A 21,181-nucleotide genomic window follows, 5' to 3' on the forward strand; every position below is an offset into this window, starting at 1 on the left:
GGCGGGGCAGGGGGTTTCTGGGGAGCGGTGCCCGGTGTCGGACTAGATGCCCCCGGTCCGCGCCCGCCCCCAAGGATCCTCCGCTCCATTTTCTCTTGCAGCCAGAGCCTGGTGTCAGGTTGCCCAGAAGTTCACGGGAGGGATCGGAAACAAACTCTGCGGTAAGGGCAGGGAGGCGACGGCAGCTCCCTGGGAGCGCCGCGGGAACTACCCCGGGGCGGGGGGGGAGGGGACGGGGTTGATGCCGCGGTGCTGAGGCCGTGTGTCCGTGTCGCTGTCAAGCCCTGCTCTACGGAGATGCCGAGAAGCCCGTGGAAACCGGCGCCAGGGCAGCATCCCCCGGGGTAGCGGAGCCGCGGCTGGCCTGTACCTGCGACAAAAAACCCTGCGCCTGCCAAAAAGCGGAGGTGAATTACGCCTTTCTGCACTCAACAGGTAACGGCGCTCCCGGGCCACGCTGCTTCTCTAAAACTAACGAAAAAACCCGGGGATTCGGTCAGGAAATCGTCTCCGCACGCGTTGCGCGGAGGCGGGGGAGCCCGGCGGTGCGCGGTGGAGCTCCGCGCCCTCTGCCTCGGCCCCCTCCGGCGCCGGGCGTTTCGCAGATCTGCCAAAAAGCAGCCAAATAACAAAAAATCCCGAAAAAAACCCCAAAGCAGTATAATCCCGCGTGCTGGAACCTACAGCTTTCTCTAAGGAGAACTGACAGTAGCGACCTTTCCTTTGAAGATCTTGCGATGTAATTAAGATTTGACGGGAGGAGGGAGAAAGAGCGCTCTCTCGTTTGTTTCAATTCGAGATATTTTTGTACTTCATCTTTTCTGACCTTGGAGGTAGCGTCTCCGCTACTGAGTAGATTCCAGCTCCCCGCAGACGTGCGCTAGCCAGGAACTCTTTCGTTTGCTCGGCAGCCCGGGACACGCTCTGCTCGCCTGGCCCCGCCGGGGAGGGCTGCTGGTGCTGCTGTTTGCCTGACCGCCCCCGGGGCACCCCAAATTAGGGGCTTCCACTACAGTCCTGCTCTGAGTGAGCCATGGCGCTTAAACAAAAGCTTTGTGTACACCGAGAGACTGTGCGGCATTGCCTCAGAAAAAGGCATTAAATTATCAACAAGTTACTTACATAGGAGAGTCTCCACAAAGGTATTTTATTGCAAGGCAAACGGCAGTTTTTAGGGTGCTTCTTCTAGCGTTTGTTGCTCAATCTTTATTTTTCCTGAGGTTCGTTTTCCGTTTTTTCTTGTTTATCTGCTCTCTCTCATTGTCTTAAAAATTGGTCCGAAATACACTGTGGCCAAAATTTGTTATTTTAAATAAAATATTAAATCCTAAGTGTTATCTTTCAGAACATTCCTTAAAATACAGCCTTAGCAATTTATTTATTAAATGAAAACAAAACCTATTTGTATTCAACACAGTGAAAAGATTTTCTAAACGTAAATAGGAGAAACCTTTGTCCAAAATCTGTGTATGTGGTTGTAAAACGAAGTTAACTTTTAAATTTCTCCATTCCCAGATCTTCTGCCGACATGCAACGGAGAAATAACAACTATGTCTTTCCTACAAGACGTTGTGGACATTTTACTTCAGTATGTGGTGAAAAGTTTTGATAGATCGACAAAAGTTATTGATTTTCATTACCCAAATGAGCTGCTCCAGGAATATAACTGGGAACTGGCAGACCAGCCACAGACCTTGGAAGAAATTTTATTGAACTGCAGAACAACACTGAAATATGCAATTAAAACAGGTAATAGCCATGCTCATTTTCTACCCTGTATGGTCTCATCCATTGATTAAAGGCGCCATTTTATTTTAGCTTGAAATGTTAAAGATTGAAGCAGCAACTGTATTTTGTCGGTTCCAGGCAATTTCTGGCGGCGACAGAAATCGTTTTCCAAAATGATAAAACACTCCAGCAGCCCCATCTCTGTAGCTGTCAGTGCAGCCTCGCACACCCTTTCCGATTTAAGATTAATGTGTCTGTGCGTCGGAGTTGCCGAGTGTGCCGCTGAGCGACCTTTGCACCACCCTCGCCACTTTCCGCTGTTCCTTCTCATCCATTTCACGTGTGATGCCCCGGGAGTCGCCTCTCCTTCCCCTGCAGACCCGGGGTGCGGCGGCCGCAGAGCTCGGCGCAGCCGGGAGTAGGGCGAGGAGGGGTCGTCCCTGCGTGGGGGGCAACAGGGACCAGCCCATTTAACAGCCAAAATCGCAATAAATATGCTGTCAATGGGAGCTCTGAGCAGCCATTTGCTGTGTCTCCCTTTACCTGCAGGACATAAAAATAAGAGAATTTAACAGAATATTGAGGGATTTGTCCCAACTTTAGGCTCAAGCAATAAAACCGAGGCCGGAATTGTTTTAATAGCCATTTGTTGTTGTTTTCCACTGGGGAGAGCAGGGATAGGTTGACTTCTGCCTGCCTAGGACCCCACGTTAGTGGTTAGTCGTGCCCCCCCTGCGGGCTTCGTGGCGGGGAGGCGGCGTGGGGCGACCCCAGGCATGGGCAAGCGCCCGGCTCTGCTTAGGGGCCACCTTAAATAAACGGCGGCGGAGAGGGCAGAAAGCGGAGCCGCAATTACGGCTGTCATTGGGAAATAATGTGGAGTCCGGGGAGCTCTTAGTGGGAATTTGAATTACTGAGAAATTGCTTAAAAATAAATTTGTAGCAGTTACTGAAAGAGACAAAAGGCTTATTTGAGACTAGAGGTTGAGGGGAAGACAAAAAACGGGTTTTGTCACCTTTTGAGAACAGAACAGACCGACCCAGGTAAAGATTATGAGGGATCTGTGTAATCCTCGTTTAGAGGTGGAAATGACCAGCTGCATGTTTTGATGCATGGGTGGGGAGCTGTCAAAACGCCTGTAAAATGTTGGAATAAACAGATAGATGATGTCCACAGGAACAAAGTCGATCAGTCCAGTGATCCATGTTATGTATCTGGGTAGGTCATAGGAAACATGTTTGCACAGAATGGTGTAAAACGTGGGATCTGTGATTCTGGGAAATAAAATATAGGGTTTCTTAGGCGATTTTCGTTAATTGTTTTTTGTTATAGCCTGTTTTCACGTAACAGACCTATTTAATTTTGTGCATCTAAAAAATACCTTTTAAAACAATGTTACCATTTCTCTTCCTCACCCTAAATAGCTGAGGCTTTCCCTGCTTGGCATTTTAATTTTTTTTTTAACGAAGATAATGCTTTTGAGGTCTGAAAATGGGTGCTGGGGAGGGGGGTTGTGTGAAATGCAGCGGCGTAATGGGGTTCAGTCAAGGGGTGCAGAGCCACCTCATTTGGCTGCTGCTGCTCATCAGCATCCTGGGGTGTTAGCCCCAACCGGGGGGGCCTCATGAAATGCATGGGATTTACACCTGGAGCCCTTCGGCATGTGCTTCAGAGTAAAACACTGGAATTACCCTCAGAGGAAGGATAGTGTGGTGAGGTTTTTGGCAGTGGGGTCTGTCTCCATTCCTGTCGCAGGAGCCCTTTGGACACGGCCCCTCCTGGGCTGTGTTTGGCTTCAGGGGCCCAGGATGCTGATTGTAAAATAAACTGTATTGCTTAGATTAGCCTCACAGCTGGATCCCCAGGTCCAGGGATTCGAGGAGGCAGATGGCTGATTTTTCATCTAAGGGGCAGGTGTCGGTTGCTCCAGGTGTTGTCTGCATGCCACTGTTTGCTGGGGTGCTCAGGGGAACCACACTTTCTGCCCCTTTGCTAGCAGAGACAGAATTCTTGCTGAGAGAATACAAAAGTGACTGCGAAAGCAAGGAAAGATGGATGCAGAATTCAGTTACTGTGCAGTGCAATTGAAATTGAATGGAGTAATTGAAATACAAGTGTTTAAAAATGGCTTGGAAACCCCAGGAAGGGTGCAAGAAGCTGGTGCTGGTCCAGCTTTGCCCCCTGGCAGGCCCTGATGCTGGCCATGCATGCAGTGAGGCTGTGAGCAAGGCCAGGCTCAGTGCTGCCAGCCGTGCCTTTATCTGTGCTGTCTAGCCATGCCTGGCCCTTCTCATCCTTCCTCGTGGAGGCTGTGTGTTCATGCTGGGCATGCCCATGCCTCAGACAAAGTGCAAGCCAGGTGTATGTTTGAGAGGGTGCACAGGGCAAAGGCACACCCTCAGTAGGGAAAGACCGGCCCTGGGGTGTCCCTGTGCCTTGGCCCTGGTTCTTGGCAATCATGTCCCAATTTACTCAGGGATATCTGTGAACACATTGTATACTGCTAAACCAAGCAGCAAGCACTAATCTCCTACTTTCACCTCTCTCCCTCGCACCCTGTCAGTCTCTTTCCCAGTCACCTCTTTGTTCAGTGACAACCGCAACAAAAGATGTGCATTTCAGGCAGACAGCACCTGGGTAGTGATTTTTGAGCATCTCTCACAGAGTGTTCTTACCTTGCCAGTGGAGTCTGTATTTTAAGCAAAGCCACAATTTTCCATGCCCATCTAGCCAAGGGAAGAGAGCTCACTCACATATACGGGTGTCACATGGACAGACAAACCATTGCAGCTGGGGCTGGGGGCAGTTGGGGCAGTACATTCTGTGCCCTTATGTATTACAGTCGTGCTGCAGAAGGGAAGGGCATCGTCGAGCGGAGGGAGCTGTGTCACAAGTGTGGGTGCTGGGGGCTTGCCCAGCAGCAGCAGCAGCTCCTGCTCTCTCTGTACTGACGTCTCGACACAGCGCTGCTCCCCCCAGCTCGCTCGCTCCAGGGCACCGCTGCCCGGCCTCCGCGTGCAGCCGGCCCTGTCCCTGCGGCGGTTCCCAAAGCAGGTGGGTTGCTGTGAGGTTCGCTTGAAGAAACAGGCAGTGACAACAGGGCTGTCGCCTGGGGGTGGGTATGGGGCTGACAGAGAGCCGCTGAGACACTGCAGATGCAGATACGAATTCTGCTATTCCCCAGCTTTTCAGTGTGGATTTATTTCCAAAGCAGGAGTTTTTGTAGCCTTTTTGAGCCTTCCTGTAGCCCAGATCCGGTAAAGGCTTTTAGCTCCTAATTTTTTGTTGCTTTCTGGTGAAATTTGGGAACCAGCTTGGAGCCAGCTGTGACACTGAACTTGAGTTATAAATACAGAAATCTCCAAAAATCCCATCATCAGGGGAGATACGGTTCTCTGCAGGCCAAGCCCGTCACGGGATCACCGAGGCTGTGGTGGCATTGGTGGGGTGCATGGGTGCCTTAGGTCCATCAACCCCACTTAAGAGCAAGGGCCAGATCCTGTGCATTCTGCTGGATCTCAGCATCATTCCTCGGTGCCTCAGGGACTTTGGCTGCCTGTTGTTGGCAGCACAGACCAGGGGAAGGTGGTAGTTCCTATCTCTGGTGGGGAGAGCTCAGTGCAAAACATGATCAGGCTTGAATGGCTGTGGCAAAGGGCTGGTCTCAGGTTAAGGGCACAGTGGAATTTGCATGTGTGTGTGTCCCCTGCCCCATATCCTCAGCTCTGGTCTGCCCACTCAGCTCAGCCTGATTACTCTGCCTTTGTGTGCTGCAGGGTGGGAGCTGGGGAGCAATCCCCTGTGCTGTTCTGCCAGCCATGTGTCCCTGCCTGATAAGGGGCCACAGGAGACTGAAGATAAGTTTTCTCTCAGTGCTGCGTCTGCATTTCCTCAATCATCTTGCTCTATCTTTTGTTTTCTCTGATGGCAATAACAGTTCATCATCTAGGGGTCAGGACAGGTGTTTTCCAAGCAGAGGCTGCCGTCCTTTGAGTCAGATGGCATTTAAGTAATTGTGAACCATCTATAATTTGTACCGGTAATTATGCCACTTATCAGGGGCTTGTGGGAAGTGACCAGTAAAAATGGAGTTTTAATAGTTTCTGGGTTTAATGGCTCTGGGCACATTTTTAAGAAAAATCTCTAGCAGGACTTTAGAAAAAAAAATCAGGAGCCAATTAGATTAACTAGGTATGTGGACTATCAGCTCATTGAATATATTCTTGTGCATCAGTCTGCTGGGGCAGCAGTGCTGGTTTTCTTGGGGTTTATTTAAAATCACAATAGCAGGTAGCCAGGCTATTTGTAATAGCACTCTGACAGGGAAAAAATGACAAGGACCACCACCTTCCCTGCCATCTTCATACAATCATCAACCATTGAGTCATGTGCAAAGCAGTCACCAAAATACTCCATTTTCTCATTTCGCCCTGTCTATTACAATCATTAGCCATTCATCACTGATGTTATATGTACTGGCAAGCTCTTCAGATGGTGTCTCGTGCGTGCCTTTCAAACCTAGTCAGGCAAAACCATATCCAGTGACAACATGTGACACACTAACGGGAGCAAACAGCTATTTTTGTGAGGCAGCAATGTGCTAATTTTCAAGGCATATTGAAAGGATAATAGGGAATGTTGGAATTCATTATTCTGTGTTCAGTGTAATTACTCTGATTTTACTGAGTTTGGAATGAGAAAGAAGAGAAATCATCCTTCCTTTTCCAAGAAATGTATTTACTGCTGTTTGCTTTGTTTCATACCTTGAAAGTGCTTCCTTCTCTATAGAAATCCAGAGGTAAATACAATGTTCAGCACTGAATAGTTTCATTCAGAGTCATCAGCCTTTTGATAACATTTTCCATCTTGTGCAGGGCACCCTAGATATTTTAATCAACTTTCAACTGGATTGGACATGGTTGGATTGGCAGCAGACTGGCTGACATCAGCAGCAAATACTAATATGTAAGTAGCATATTTTTTTTCCATAATATTTAATATAATTTTACGGTTAAACTCTAAAATATTAATTGCTGTATCTGAATGAAAGAATAATTTTATGTTAAGACTGCTGGGAAAAACTTAATCTGCTTTTTAAATGGTTGCTACAGTTATTTACACAAAGACTTTCAACTTTGTCTTGTAGGCTGTCTTCTATAAAATTTCATCATACTAATACGATGTTGGTTTTGCTACCCCCAAAAATACGCAAAAAATACATATAGATTAGCATTTTGCATGCATAAATATGTAAAATGAAAGGTGTGCTAAGTGAACAATTGCATTCATGTAGAGGGGTTATGTACAATCCATACTCGGGGCATGTAGAGTTTTCTGTAAGAAAGAGATGCAGAATTTAAAGTGTGGAGTTTTCACTTTGGGACTAGGAAGCATTTTTGTGTACTTGATTAGCTTCATACACTGTCTTGTCATTATGAATAGGACTGAGGATGTGTGCTTTAGATGTGCACACGGGTTTATGCAAGGCGAAGGGCTGGCTCTGCCCAGCATCTCTTGAATTTAGGGCAAAGCCTTGAGCCTGGAAGAGGTGGGCAAGATTTTTTTCACTGAAGCGGGTGGAAATGGATTCTCAAGCACTCTCTGCATTTCTCCTTCTAGACATTTGATGTCCAATCCGAAGGAAGATTGTGGAAAGTATTGTCAAACAGAACTCTACCCAGTGCCAAATAGAGTATATTGTGGCTACAGTGTAATGTAATATTGCAAAAAGATGTACTAGTGTTGTAGATGAAAGCATTAAATATGGACATTACTACATTTCAGGTTCACCTATGAAATTGCTCCAGTGTTTGTACTTTTGGAATATGTCACACTAAGGAAAATGAGAGAGATGGTTGGCTGGCCAGGGGGCTGTGGCGATGGGATATTTTCACCTGGTACATAACATTTCAAGCTTTCTTTATTTTTCAGACTACGGTATATGACATCCCCTATAGCTAAAGAGTAAATATAATTAAATATGCATGTTTGAGAGGACACTTGCTAGTAACCACCAGTGGCCTCTTTGAGATAAAGTATTGCATGTTTATGAATTTCAGGGATCTGATTATGAGGGTCTGTTTGAGCAAATTGCACTGCATGATGAGCAGCTGTAATGGCACATGGGAAACATAATCAGAAGAGACATTTGCCTTGCAGTTTCGCTTTGCCCCCACTTCTTATGGATTACATGAAATAGAAAGACTATTGTATTAATAATGGAGGGAAGAAACACAACAAAGCTCTCCATCATCACAGGGGAAATTGAAGGAAACAGGGAAAGACGTAGCATCCCTTCCAGTAATTTTAGTGGAGTCAGTAGGACCCTGCCAACGGTAGAGTATGCTGTTAGCTTTCCATGTAAAGCCTGTTTTGCACACTGGGGTATTTGGGTGGCTTGTTAATCTGAGTGCTTAAAGGCTTAGAAACCTGGTTCTTTCAGGGCAAGTCAATAAGGCAAAAAAATTAGTGTTGAGTAATCATTGACTCAGACAAACACTACATTGTTAAGACTTTTTTATTTTTTAATCATTCCATTTAATCTTTTGATTTATACTCTTCATCACCTCCTCTCTTACTCTGGAATATCATGGCAAAAAACTTTGGCCTATCTGCCTCACAAAATTGCAAAATATTGAAAGAATTTACATTGGGCATAATGTCTTGGCTTGTCAAAAGAGAACAGACTGATAGCTGTTGTGGAAGGAGCCTTTCTGAAAAGAAAGTCCATTGACCTAATGAAGAGGGAAAGAGCACACTACTGAGCAAAGAAAAAGCCTCACTGATAACAGCGTAGGACATTCAGCTCTCCGAGGCCATCAAGGTCAGGCAAGGCTCATCTTCAGATTCTCACATCTGAGTGCACCTGTGGGAAGTGCTGTGGGATTTTTGTTCTTGCTGTTTCCACAGATGAGAAGAACTGACATTGCTTTTTGATGAGTTCTTATTTAAAGAGTGCTGAGAGCAAAAGCTCTGGCAGCTTTTACTGTAGTGCTTAGAGGTCCCCCCGAAAACCTTGGCCCCCATCACATCAGGCATCTAAACTTGTGTCACGAGCCCAGGACCTAAGTCAAAGCTTTTGGAAACTGAACAGTGGTTGGTTACTGAACAGTCCCTAACCTGACTTGATACAGCTGGTTTTAGTTCTTTACCTTGCAGGCTTGAGATGCAATAACCCCACAGGGCTGGTCAGGGACCTGAGAGAGAAGAGCAATAGCAACACTGCCCAGCCAGACCTCATGGGCACAGGCTGGGCATGGCAGCAGAGGTGAAAGGCTCAGTGCATGTCCCAGATCTACCTGCGTCTGGCAAACTCAGCTAGAGATAGTGTGAGTCAGGAAAGGTGTCCAGGGCCTCAGGAGGAACTGCTGGCCCTGCTGGGACTGTGATAGATCCCTGCCTGACCTGGGGCCAGGGTGTTGCTGGTGTGTCAGGTGCCAGAGCTCGCTTCCTTGTGCTGACAGTGGCATAGGGACGAGCTCTTTGCAGGCGTGTACTTGCACTGGCCGTTTGCAGGGCTGCCCCCTCTCATCCTTTCTTCCTCTTCCATTTCTGTTTTGTGCAAAGTGCATCTTTCTAATTCACTCTCTTAAGGCAGCAGTACTCAGTGTGCAGGTTCTGCTTTTTCAGGCAATAATAGAAATCATCTCCATGCTGTCTTCTCACTTCAAGCTGTCATGGCTTCAGCTGAAGACCTTACTGTTGCAAAGAAAAGGTTCTTGCTCTCTGCATTCTCTGGAATGAAATAAACAGTATCAATACATGCAAAGCATAAAGGCCTGATTATTTTCTTCAAATTCTGTAGGTGTGTTTTGTTGCCTGCACTTAACTCTGGATGTAAACACAGCTCCAAAATTAAAGGCAGAATGCAGGCTTATTAATAAGCTTAAGGTTAAACAACAAAGTAATAATAATAGGAAAGCCTGGTAGTGAAGAAATTTAACATTTCAGTCTTGATTCTTTTGACACCGAGCCAATGACTTTTGACAAGACAGGCCAAATTACTTTGACTTGGACACATTAGTTCAGTCACGTAACTCATCAACATGACATCTGCATTTTTTAGAGACATACCTGAGCAGTTCCTCCTAATCTCTCCATTTCTCGTTTTGTCATTTCTGAAAAGAAGGGTAGAAATACGTTCATATCTCTCAAGATAGTTGAAAAGGGAGGAAAACCTCCAATTTATACTGACCCCTCTGCCAGCGATGCCGTCTTTTGGTGGCATTTTCCCTTGGATTCACAGGAGGGCCAGTGAGGTCAGGGAAAGCCCAGAGCAGGGGCAGCCTCACTGCAAGAGCAGAGCAAGGATACTGATTAGAAATGAAGGGCACAGTTTCTGTGGGCTGTGGAACAGTGTATGTATCTCCAGTAAGATAAAAACAAATCTTACAAAAGTCAAAACAATGTTAAATTTGCCAGCACAGATAGTCGGCAGTGCTTCCTTCATCTGCTTAAAGGGTGGATTTTAGCTTTTCTTGATTTGGCTGTCCAAGAATTGGGTGTCTACCATGGGCTAGTTAAAGCAGCTCCCACATATTCAAGGGAGAGGGGTGGATGTGTCTGCAGAGCAAGTCATCCCGCCTGCTGCAATACAGTTACCAGAGGATGAGCTGAACCATCCTCTGGAGGTATACATCTTATGCTCTTCACTCCATTTTTAGATGGATTAATGTTGCATTAATTGAACTCTATCTTAGCAGCATTTCGACCCGTTCATTTCAAATCTTTGCTTTATATAAATATATATGCATAAACATCAATATGTAATCAATCTCTGTATATACATATATATACAGGATAAACCTGATGGATTTCATGTATACATGTCTCTGTGTGTGTGTGCTTGTGTGCATACATACGTAAAACTATTCAGCCTCAGGTACTGCATTATATTCCCATAGTGCTCATGCAGCATTAATGTAAAACCAAACATTGTTCCACTGTAGACACAGAAAGTCAGTTAGTAAAAATCTCAAAAAAAGGAAAAATTAAGTGCTTGTTTTTAATTTATGCATTGACAATTGAAATATGGGAACAGACCACTGCAGAATACCGTTTTGAAGTGGGTAAAATATCCATCTTGAAATGGGTATTTTTAAGTCAGTGTATGCCAGTGATTTTAAGGCAAGCGTTAGGGACATTCGACCTTTTCCCCTTGCTCCCATCTGAGGACATATAAAATGAAAAATAAGTGTTAGAATTACCCTTTTTCCTTTCTCTTCCTTCCCCTAACTCCTGTTATCCAGAAGATGGTGTCTGTTGGGACTCACTGGGTGGGTTTGTTCAAAGCTGGGGCATTAAACACCACCCTGATTTGGGAGGGGAGAGCACATATCAGGTTGCACTTGTTGGGTCATGTTGCCTTGTGGGGCATCTGCCTGGGAGGTGGAATAGAGTGGGGTTATGTGTTGATGGGGTATGGAAAGCTAAGACTGGGAACTAAAGGAGAGATTGTAGCAAGAATGAGGACGAATGGAAGCCCCAGTCATTTTTTGCCATAGTACTTTTTGTATAATTTGTTATTTGGGTGTAGTAGATCCTATTATTACACAGCCCAGCTATGAAGAGCATCAGGAATAAGAATCCATGGTTCTGCCATGAGGCAGAAACATTAGCATTAGAGTTAGATAAACTGTAGCAAGACTTGTCATTTTTTCTGAAATGATATTACAATGCATAGAAAAAGTAACAGTATATTACTGTGGACTCCAGGTGGTGCCATATCTAACATGTATGCTATGTTGATTGCACGTTTCAAGATGTTCCCAGAAGTTAAAGAAAAAGGAATGGCAGCTATTCCCAGACTGGTTGCCTTCACATCAGAACATGTATGTGTTTCTGTTTTTTCCTGTCTGTTACATCTGCTTGTATGAATTTATGATGAAGAAAATAGATGAACAGGAATTTGTAGCCAACTGTCTTCATTTCTGTTATTCTTTCACTGGGATTAAAACAGTGGGAAGGGGACAGCTTTTTGATTTATAGAGGGATGATCTGTGCACTTATCTGTGGCTGAAATCCAGGGAGAGCAGGCTCTACAAGCCACTGCCATTTTTTTGCTCTCATTTGTGTCCATATAAATGTTGATGAGAGTGGCAAGAACCACATCAAATGATGAGAACTCATTACCGGGCTTCAGCACTTTCTGCCATGAATACATATTATTAGGTCACTATGGGGCAACAGAAAGTCTCTTTGAGTCAAAATGTTTCCAGCTGAAACCACTCCTGCTGGTATTTAATGGGAGGGTGATAACATACATGAAGACATTACTATGGTAATGCTGTGTGTGTACAGCAGAGCAGCTGCGGTATTTGGTGGGCAGTTGGGCTTTGCTGCAGGTTTCTGCCTGTGGGCAAACACTTCAGCACACGTGAATTCATTCACAGGCATCACCACAATTTGGCAGTGCCAGAGGTGAGGGGAGGTGGGCACACGAGAAACCAGAGTGGTCCTAGTGGGAGAAACACAGAGCTCCTTTGAACAACCACACAAAAGACTCTTTTGGAGTGGGGGTGAATATTTTGGCTCTGTGAGCATGTAAAACTCCTTGCAGCTTAAAGTGGAGAACGCAGGTGCGGGAGGAAGGGGAAGAGGAAAGGTTATCCCCAAGAGGGACTATAAGCTGTTTTCAAACTTTGTGGTCCCCTTCTAAATTTCTCTCCAGCTGTGTGGGCTCATCCAGAACTCATTCGTGGCTGAGGCTCTGCAGGTTTTTTGACTTACCATACAACGTGTTTCATTCTATGCAAGTGTGAAGAGCAAGATATCCTAAAAATTGATCAGAAAAGTTCAGCAATAGGATGGGATGAAATGTGATACACAACTGTGGGCTCCACATTGCAGAATAATTGTCCCCATAGCAGTTAAAGAGAAGGGTAGTCAAAAAATGAGTAGCAACTTTCCAAAACTGGCTGTCCCACTAGAGATACATTATTCATGTGGAAGTTACAAGCCTAATAAGTCTTGCAAATAAGGTTCAGCATGATTATTTAAAGTAACAAATCCTATTAATCATTAGAGAATTTCATTGTATTCATAGCGATGGAATGTTAAACAAGGACCCAAATTGTGATATCAGTCTCAAAATAATGAAGTGCGTTTTAATAATTGTGTTTTCATGCCAGGGAAGAAGCAGTTCCCTTAGCAAATTAAACATTTAAAAATCAAATATACTAAAGGATCCATAGGACAGCATCCGTTACATTTTAGAAGTATCTTGAAATTTCAGGTTTTGTCAAGTTTTTTATGAAGTATGTAATGGCACATCTTCTAGAGAAGTGAAGAAACCATACTGTGTGAACACAGGAGCCTTTAACACTTAATTTCCCAGAGGATATGGGATCATGGTTTAACCCTCACAACAGCCAAAGCTGTTACAGGAATTCCAGAGGCCTGGAAGTACAATCCTTTTTAAGATAGGAAGGACCTGAGCAGATACTAAGATATGCAGATGTCATCTGTCTCATTTATCACATCATGTTGACCTTCTACTCACTTTTAGACTCCTCGGCCTATTTGTGGTTTCTCTCTGCCACAGTTGGGTGCTCTTGTAAGAAAATGGCCATGGAACAAGCAGACTATAGAATTAAAGAATCATGGAATATGCTGAGTTAGAAGGGACCCATCAGGATCATCAAGTCCGACTGCTGGCCCTGTGCAGGACACCCCAAGAATCACATCAGATGCTTGAGAGCATTGTCCAAACCCTTCTTGAACTCAAGACAGGCCTGGTGCTGTGACCACTTCCCTGGGGAGCTTGTTCCAGTGCCCAGCCATCCTCCAGGTGAAAAACCTTTTCCTGATATCCAACCTAAACCTCCCCTGACTCAGCTTCAGGCCATTTCCTTGAGTCCTGTCACTGGTCACCACAGGGATCAGTGCCTGCCTCTCCTCTTCCCCTCATGAGGGAACAAGGTGATGTAGAGGACTTCTGTCCCTCATGTAGACTGCAACAAGGTCTCCCCTCAGTCTCCTCTTCTCCGGGCTGAACAGACTGAGTGGCCTCAGCCGCTCCTTGTATGGCTTCCTGTCAAGGTCCTTTACCATCTTTGTTACCTTCCTTTGGATAGTCTCTGATAGCCTAGTGTCTTTTTTATATTGTTGTGCCCAAAACTACACACAATATTCAAGGTGAGGCTGCACCAGTGCAGAGCAGAGTGGGACAATCCCCTCCCTCGCCCGGCTGGCAATGCTTTGCCTGATGCCCCCCAGGACATGGTTGGCCCTTCTGGCTACCAGGGCACTGCTGACTCATGTTCAACTTGCCATCAACCAGGACCCCCAGGTCCCTTTCTGTGGCACTGCTTTCCAACCTCTCTTTCCGCAGTCTGTTTACATAACCAGGATTGCCCTGTCTCACATGTAGAATCCAATACTTGTCCTTGTTAAAATTCATATGATTGGTGTTTGTCCACCTCTCTCATTTGTCGAGGTCTCTCTGAAGGGCCTCTCTGCCCTCAAGGGAGTCAACAGCTCCTCCCAATTTAGTGTCATCAACAAACTTACTTGGTATTCCTTCGAGTTCTGTATCCAAGCCGTTAATGAAGACATTGAAGAGAACTAGGCTGAGGGTGGAGCGCTGCAGAACCCCACTAGAGACTGGACACCATCCTGATGTTACCCCATTCACTATAGCTCTTTGTGTCCAGCCTGTGAGCCAGTTGCTCACCCATCACAGAACATGGTTATCCAGTTGTGTGCTGGAGATTTTGTCCAGAAGAATCTTGTGAAAGACAGTATCATAAGCTTTGCTGCAGTCCAGAAATGTTGTATCTTCTGGCTCCCCTTGATCAGCTAGGTGGGTTTGATAAGCATGACTTTCCCCTCATGAAGCTGTGTTGGCTGTGACCAATGACTGTGTTCTCCTCCAAGCGTTTTTCTATACTTCCCAGAATAATCGTTTCCATGATTTTAATGGACACTGAAGTGAGACTGACAGGCCTGTAGTTTCCAGTGTCCTCCTTCTTGCCCTTCTTGAAAATTGGGACATTTGACGGCTTCCAGTCAGCTGGGACCTCTCTGGATTCCCAAGACCACTCAAAAATCATCAAGGGAGGCTTTGCAATGATATCAGCTAGCTCTTTGAGGATTTTGGGATGAATCCCGTCAGGGCCCACAGATTTGTAGGGATCCAGCTGGAGCAGCAGATCCATACTGATCCATAGTTTCCCCATGCTCTGCAACTGTGACATGATAGTAAACACGTCTTAAAGGTGTTGTATATGTTTAGAAACTTGGGAATTTTCATCTTGAATTCTTCAGTCAGGGCCAAAGGTTTCAATGTCAGAAATTTTCAGCCAGGAATTCCAGCATCCCAGACAAGACTCTATTTTCATTACTACCAGTCTAGAGCTTCCATTACTATAAATGAATGAAACCATGTCACATTTGCCACCAATACTACTGTAACCAGAATCTGGCCTCAATCTGATGCCATGATATGTTCAGCTGCCAGTGGGGGAAAAGGGAAGGGAGGAGTAATTTGCAGTTCTTAAGTAATTGCCTTACTAATTTAAGAGTGCATCATGTTCCTAAATCAGGAGCCTCACTCTCTGCACAACCAGTGAAGAGAAGCACCTCTGGAGAGAAACTCAGAGCATCCAAATTAGGAACCTAAATATTCCTTAATTTAGATGTTCTAAATTACGTTTGGGAGGGATTCACCTACTTCTGTGCACCGACCATAAAGAGCCTCCTGACATACACAGCCTACATTCGAGGCCTAGAATAGGTTACGTGACTATTCCAACTGTGCTTGTTCCCAGTTAGCAGATCTTCCCCAAGCTGTGACTTGCCTCTCACTCCAGTTCTGTTTGTTTCTGTTTCACCAGTGATGGTGAAGTACACTGCAACTACTTGGGTCGGTCTTGCACAAGTTTAATTTCACTGCGATGCACTTGCGCTCAGGATTTAATTCAGTGCTCTACATTCATTAGGGCATCATCAGTCTTCCTTCATCTGCACTGGGGCAGGAGCAGTGATGTCCTTCAGGGCAGCTGCTCTGGACTGCACATGACGCAAGAGACCTTGACTCAGAGGGGAAAAAGTGATGGATGCCAGTTGTAAAAACCTATTTCAGTCCATCGTTTCAAACACAATGAAAAATCTAAAATGAAAGTGTCCTCCTGTGTCCCAGCATATCAACTCTAGGCTACTCTAATTGTTCAGAGGAGCAGATGCCTTTTTCAGCATGGAAAAGGGGCTGAAAGGGAGAGCTGCCTTCTCGGAATATTTTAGTTGTCCATTTGTCTAAAAGGCAAGGCCTGTTGAATTTTAACCCATTACCTGTTGTGATTTTGATCTGTCCAACCAGCACTGTCTTACACAGTATCCAACAGTAGCTGGGAACAGTATGGAGCAGGGATTACACCTAATAGGCAAAAGGACAGAATCACCCTACCCTGAGGAGGAAAAGGGTGCAGAGGGGGAAAGTTTAGCTGTAGAGAACTAAGTGGGTTCAGGTTACAAAACAGCCTTTGGCCTTTTTAATTGATAGGAGGAAAATAGCTTAAAGAGACTTGTAGCATTTCTGTGAACTTGATGATTAATTAGGGGCTGTATGGGCTCAATCCACAGTTCAGAGAATGAAAAAAAGGCTGGGCATAATTGGAAAGATATGGAAATTTTTTTGTCTCCTCTGTTCTGCAACCTAGCAAGACTGTGCCCATGTAGTTCACATCAGCTTTCTTCCTTTCCCACTCCTCTAGGAATTCCCTAAGTAGGAACATCTTATCAGGTGCTCGGGAAATAGTAACATAATTCCTATTATAGGTTTGGAAAAGAAAATGCAGAGTAAGAACTGGCAGGTAATTGAGTCTCATCTGACAATAAGGAGTCTCTTCACCGAGTTAGAGACCCAAGAGGATACAGAAGAGGCTCTCCTTGCCTCTGGCATTTCCCCGTCTGCACTGCTCTTGTCATCTAGCTACTGCTGGAGGCTTCACTAGGAGTGCAGCTCTGGCATCTACCAACTGAAGGGAGGGTCTGTTGGCTGTTCAGGTATCAGTGTCATAGAGAGCTGGACACACTCGGAGAGACCTCATCCTCTGGGAGAGGTGACTTGTCTGTGGAGGTAGGGGAGCACCCTCCTGGGAATAGTGCACTGAGTATCCGCACAGCAACTAGATCGCAGGAGGCAGTTCGCAATAAATAACCTCTTCAGCTTCTTGCATGCTGATTTCCCCTTGTGGATAAGCCCTGTTAGTTGCAGGGAATGCATCAAACTACACCACCATCTATGGGAGAAGAGTGGCTTTGGCAAAGGTTTTACCTTAACAGTTTTATGAAAGCTATTATGGAGCTTCTTTGTGCTGATGCAGAAGGAAATTAAAAAGTGACTTCTGTCCCTAAAGATACAGCTTAATAGACCTCCATTTTACACAGGCTATGGAAGATTTTGGTTTGGTTTCTGTGTAGAAGAAACAAAAATCTGATCTCTAATCCTACCACTTCCATGGTACATAGTGTTACCCTCTGGCCAGACAACTTAGGAGACAGTTTGCAGAACTGCCACCTGCCAGAAGCAGTCCAAGGGGTGTTGTGCGTGGTGTGGCTTCCAGAAAAAGATCTGAGGAGCCTGGAGATCGTGTTTTCTTTTTGGCAGATGGATTATGAAGCTGTAAATTATACTTATGAGTATACAGAGTAAATAGGAATTAGTTTTGTTTCCACCTAAGGACACTAAAAATCAAACTGAAAGATCCACATGTTTTTTTCTTTGCGTTACATATTGCATAATAACTAGAAAAGTATTTTTGATGGTATTTGAAGCCAAGGGTAAACAGTGAAAATTTGTTCTTATTTGAGAAACAGCTTAATTCAAGTAGCACCATTCAAATAAAAGTAAAACCATTTTCCGGAAAAGTAGTGCTCTAGGACAGTCTATCCCAAAGGGGAAATTCGTCATTTGGGTCTAATCCTTCTTCTGGTCAATATCTCATGGCTTTTACACTGCCACAGGATCATCTTGAACTCAGTGCAACATTTCTTACTACACATAATGCTGCAAAACTATCCACACTGGAAAAAAAACTAGTGAGTCTTGCTGGATTAGAAAAGCAGTTTGAAGTTATATATTTCAAAAATGCCAAAGATGTAAATACTAGTATGTTCAAAAGCATTATTATCCTCATTTCTCTCCTGATACTAACAAATAACTTTAAAAACTGAATAGCAGTAGCTAAAGGAAACAATAGCGAATATATATCTCACTACAGTGTATTTACAATTGGGATAAGACACAGTATACTCTTTTTGTAGGTAATGGAAGGAGAAGCTGTAGCTTAAAATTAGATAATAAAGATAGAATTCATGTCACTTAATGTTAATCACCCGAAGTGTAAACATTTAATCTGAGTTAGTCTATACACTTTTTATAGCCAATAAAAAAAGAGCAAGATCTGCAGAAGACAAATCATCTAAGTCTAAAATGGGTGCTAGAGCCTCCAAAGTGCAGTGCCTTCTGGAGGGACATTTTCTTCCCCACTCTTGAGGGAGCTTGGACCAGCCACACATTTTTAGATTATTGAAGTTAAGAGAGAAGTATCCCAGCCTACACATCCAGGGATTCCACGATGTTGAAAGCCCAGGAGAGGTGAAGAGGAAAGTGTATTCACCTCCTTTGCTGGTGAATAGATGATGGGATCAGGCTGGGGGTCCAGGTCTTCTGGGCACCAGCCTGCCAGCAGACAAGCCTGCAGACTTTGGAGGGGATTCAGCTGCGGGATGGCTCATCTTGCTCAGCATTTGGGAACTCGTTACTGATAAGCTACCTCCACAAAGCTCATACCACTCAGGATTTATGTAAACAAGGAGTAAGACCAATCTGAAAAACCAGCTGTGCCCTTTGGGGCTCATGGCATTAGGATGGTTCTTCCTGACAGCTTCAACCATGCCAGATGATGAGAAGGTAATTTTGCAAGGTATAAAACCAGAAGCATCATTGAAATACTGTTCACTTAAGATAACAGTGCCATACTTTTCAGCATCGTAATATTTTTAATTATTCTGATTCCTCCTTTTTCCAAAAGGCCTATTCATTCTTGCACCTGTAATACATTTACACTCTATTTTTACCCTACACAGCTAACTACGAAAAAACGGCTATCAGGCAAACAAGCCTATACCTAAGAGCATTTGCAATTTTAGACAAAGGGAAAATTACCCTGGCTCAGAATCACCAGGGGTTTTTTTCTGTTGAATAATATGCTTTTGTCACTAATATTGGCTAATATTCTATATCTGCTCCTTCACCACTGAATTTCAGCCACATTTCTTTTCAGAAAGAAGTTAGGCTCCTCTCTACTGGGGACATATTTGTAGTCTTCCATGCACCCTTTTGCAGTGCATGAGGGGAGGGAGGGAGGAAGCCAGGAAACCAAAGTGACAGCGTGTTTCCACCTGCATGTCCTCCTCTCTCTGGCAGGCACAGGACAGTGCTAAAACTGGACCTGCCAGCTTCTCCAAGCCTGGTTTTTCCTTCAAGACTGGTGTCAGGCCATATGCCCCTGTCTGCCCTTTGTTACCCTGGTTCTCCCACTGTAAGATTTCAGACCTGTGTAACTCTCATACAGCTCTGTTGTGAAAGATGGTGTTCAAGCTCGCTTCCTTGCACGGATGAAAAGTCTGTAGTCCCTGTATCCTCAAAGGGGTCACATTTAATGTCCTTCCTTGTTAGCCCAGTTGAATCATCTCTCAGTAGTTCTGCCTAATCAGGTTTATTTTGGCAAACCTTTTCTTCTCTTTGACCTTTATCTTTTTCTGTGTTTACCATTATAATTACACAGGCAACAAAATTTTCAGCATCATGTTTATGGTTAGGAAAGTTTTCTTTGCTCTTACAACTATATTTTTTCTATTTTACCTTCATCCTGGCTCTTTCAGAGCATTTAAAGCAATTGGAGTAATTCCTCTGGTGTTATTCTAAGACATGAAAACATAACAGCAGTCATATATCTTTGACTGTATACACAGATAATTTCGTATTCAGAGTTTGTTTAGAAATTGTAATTGCATTTGCCCTTCTGTGCACAGACTTCTGTATTTCTTCCCAATTTATCCCTAAACCAATTTGGTTCCTGACCACTGAATTCCCTTTAGTCTGTAAAAAGCCTTCAGGCAACTGAGCTATCAACACTACATTCTTTTTTTTGTCCCTCGTGCTGTTTTAGCAGTGCCATGAGACTTTCTCAGAGAGGCAGCTGAGCTTGGCCATATTCCAGTGGATGCCTTTGAGCGCATGGGCTTAATTTTCTTCCTCATAGTAAACCATTCAAATCTGTATTTTCTTTTTAAGGCACTTTGAATAGTTCTGTTTTCTAATAGAAAAAAATTGCATTAGTAAATCTTTTTTCACTAGTGTGGAATAAGGAGCAAAATTAGTTAATGTAATGTCATTGAATCAAAACCCAGTGAAATATATCTGTGACTCTTCACTCCTAAATCTGTGCCTGCATTTTTGTATTACACTAACCAGTATGTGCACATCAGTTTGTGTAATACGTAAATTAAAAACAGATTAAATTTTTTAAAGTGTATAAATTCAATTGTCACTTCATATAGCACATCTATGAACTGTCATTATACTGGCAATATTCTAGCTCTGTTTCTATTTCTGCAAAGTTCAAAGATACCTTCCTAAAATTGGGAATTTTTCATGAGCCTTCTCCTGCCAGTAGCCTTCTCATGGCCTGTCCTCCTCCCTGCTCTCACAAAGTTGCACTGCTGCTCCATAGGGCTCAGGGTGGCCCCAAGGCTGGGAAGAGCCTTCAACATTTAGAGGTTTGTGAATTGATCGGAATCCAAGCCTTCATCTACAGTGCATTTGTACTGGGAAAAAGTCCACTACATTTAGTGAAGGTGATGAAGCTCATGGAAATATGTTTGTTCAGAAATTCAATTTTATGAAATAAATAATGTCCCATGAAAAATACCAGTGTGATGGCTGAGCTGTGATATTCAATGCATAAATAATTCCTAGCATCTTGTGACTCACAACTAGAAAAACAGCAGGGCAAAGTCCTTCTCTAATGTGAACGTATCACTGACCAGTGGTCTTAATAGGCTGGACAATGCCATAGTGTTAAAATCAAACGTGTAGTGTCGAGAGTGCTGGTGGCTGCAGATGCTGTACACTTCTTACTCTCACAGACAGCAGATAGCACAGGACTTGGTCCATAGGGAAAGGGTAGAAACCTCTTCACCTGTTGTCATTCAGCACCCACTCCAAACCAACCACCCTTATGCTGGATAAATCCTCACCTGGAGGTGCCTGTTTCCCCCAGAATGCAGAGGAAGCCTACTTGATGATGTAAACTTGGTTAGGATAGCTGCAATGAACCCAGTCTAATACAGCAAAACACTTAAGCACAAGCCTAAATCCCCTGTAGCTCATCTAAGTGATGAGTATGCATTTCACTCGATCATCAGTTTAGGCAGAAGTCAGTCCAA

The 21,181-nt window shown here is 44.3% G+C and overlaps 1 protein-coding gene across 1 annotated transcript in view; it reads left to right on the forward strand.

Moving 5' to 3' along the window:
* Positions 1 to 37: 37 nt before the first annotated feature.
* GAD2 (glutamate decarboxylase 2) overlaps positions 38 to 21,181 on the forward strand; it is a 41,306-nt gene continuing 20,162 nt past the window's right edge. The window contains exons 1-6 of the mRNA XM_008930125.3: positions 38 to 161; positions 283 to 435; positions 1,516 to 1,749; positions 6,604 to 6,694; positions 7,514 to 7,626; positions 11,444 to 11,559. Coding sequence (XP_008928373.1) covers positions 47 to 161; positions 283 to 435; positions 1,516 to 1,749; positions 6,604 to 6,694; positions 7,514 to 7,626; positions 11,444 to 11,559 — 822 coding nt within the window. The 5' untranslated portion in view covers positions 38 to 46. The remainder of the gene's footprint in view (positions 162 to 282; positions 436 to 1,515; positions 1,750 to 6,603; positions 6,695 to 7,513; positions 7,627 to 11,443; positions 11,560 to 21,181) is intronic.

This window comes from Manacus vitellinus, unplaced genomic scaffold (genome assembly GCF_001715985.3).
Source record: "Manacus vitellinus isolate BGI_N305 unplaced genomic scaffold, ASM171598v3 scaffold_3_pilon, whole genome shotgun sequence".
In the NCBI taxonomy this organism is placed as follows: domain Eukaryota; kingdom Metazoa; phylum Chordata; class Aves; order Passeriformes; family Pipridae; genus Manacus; species Manacus vitellinus.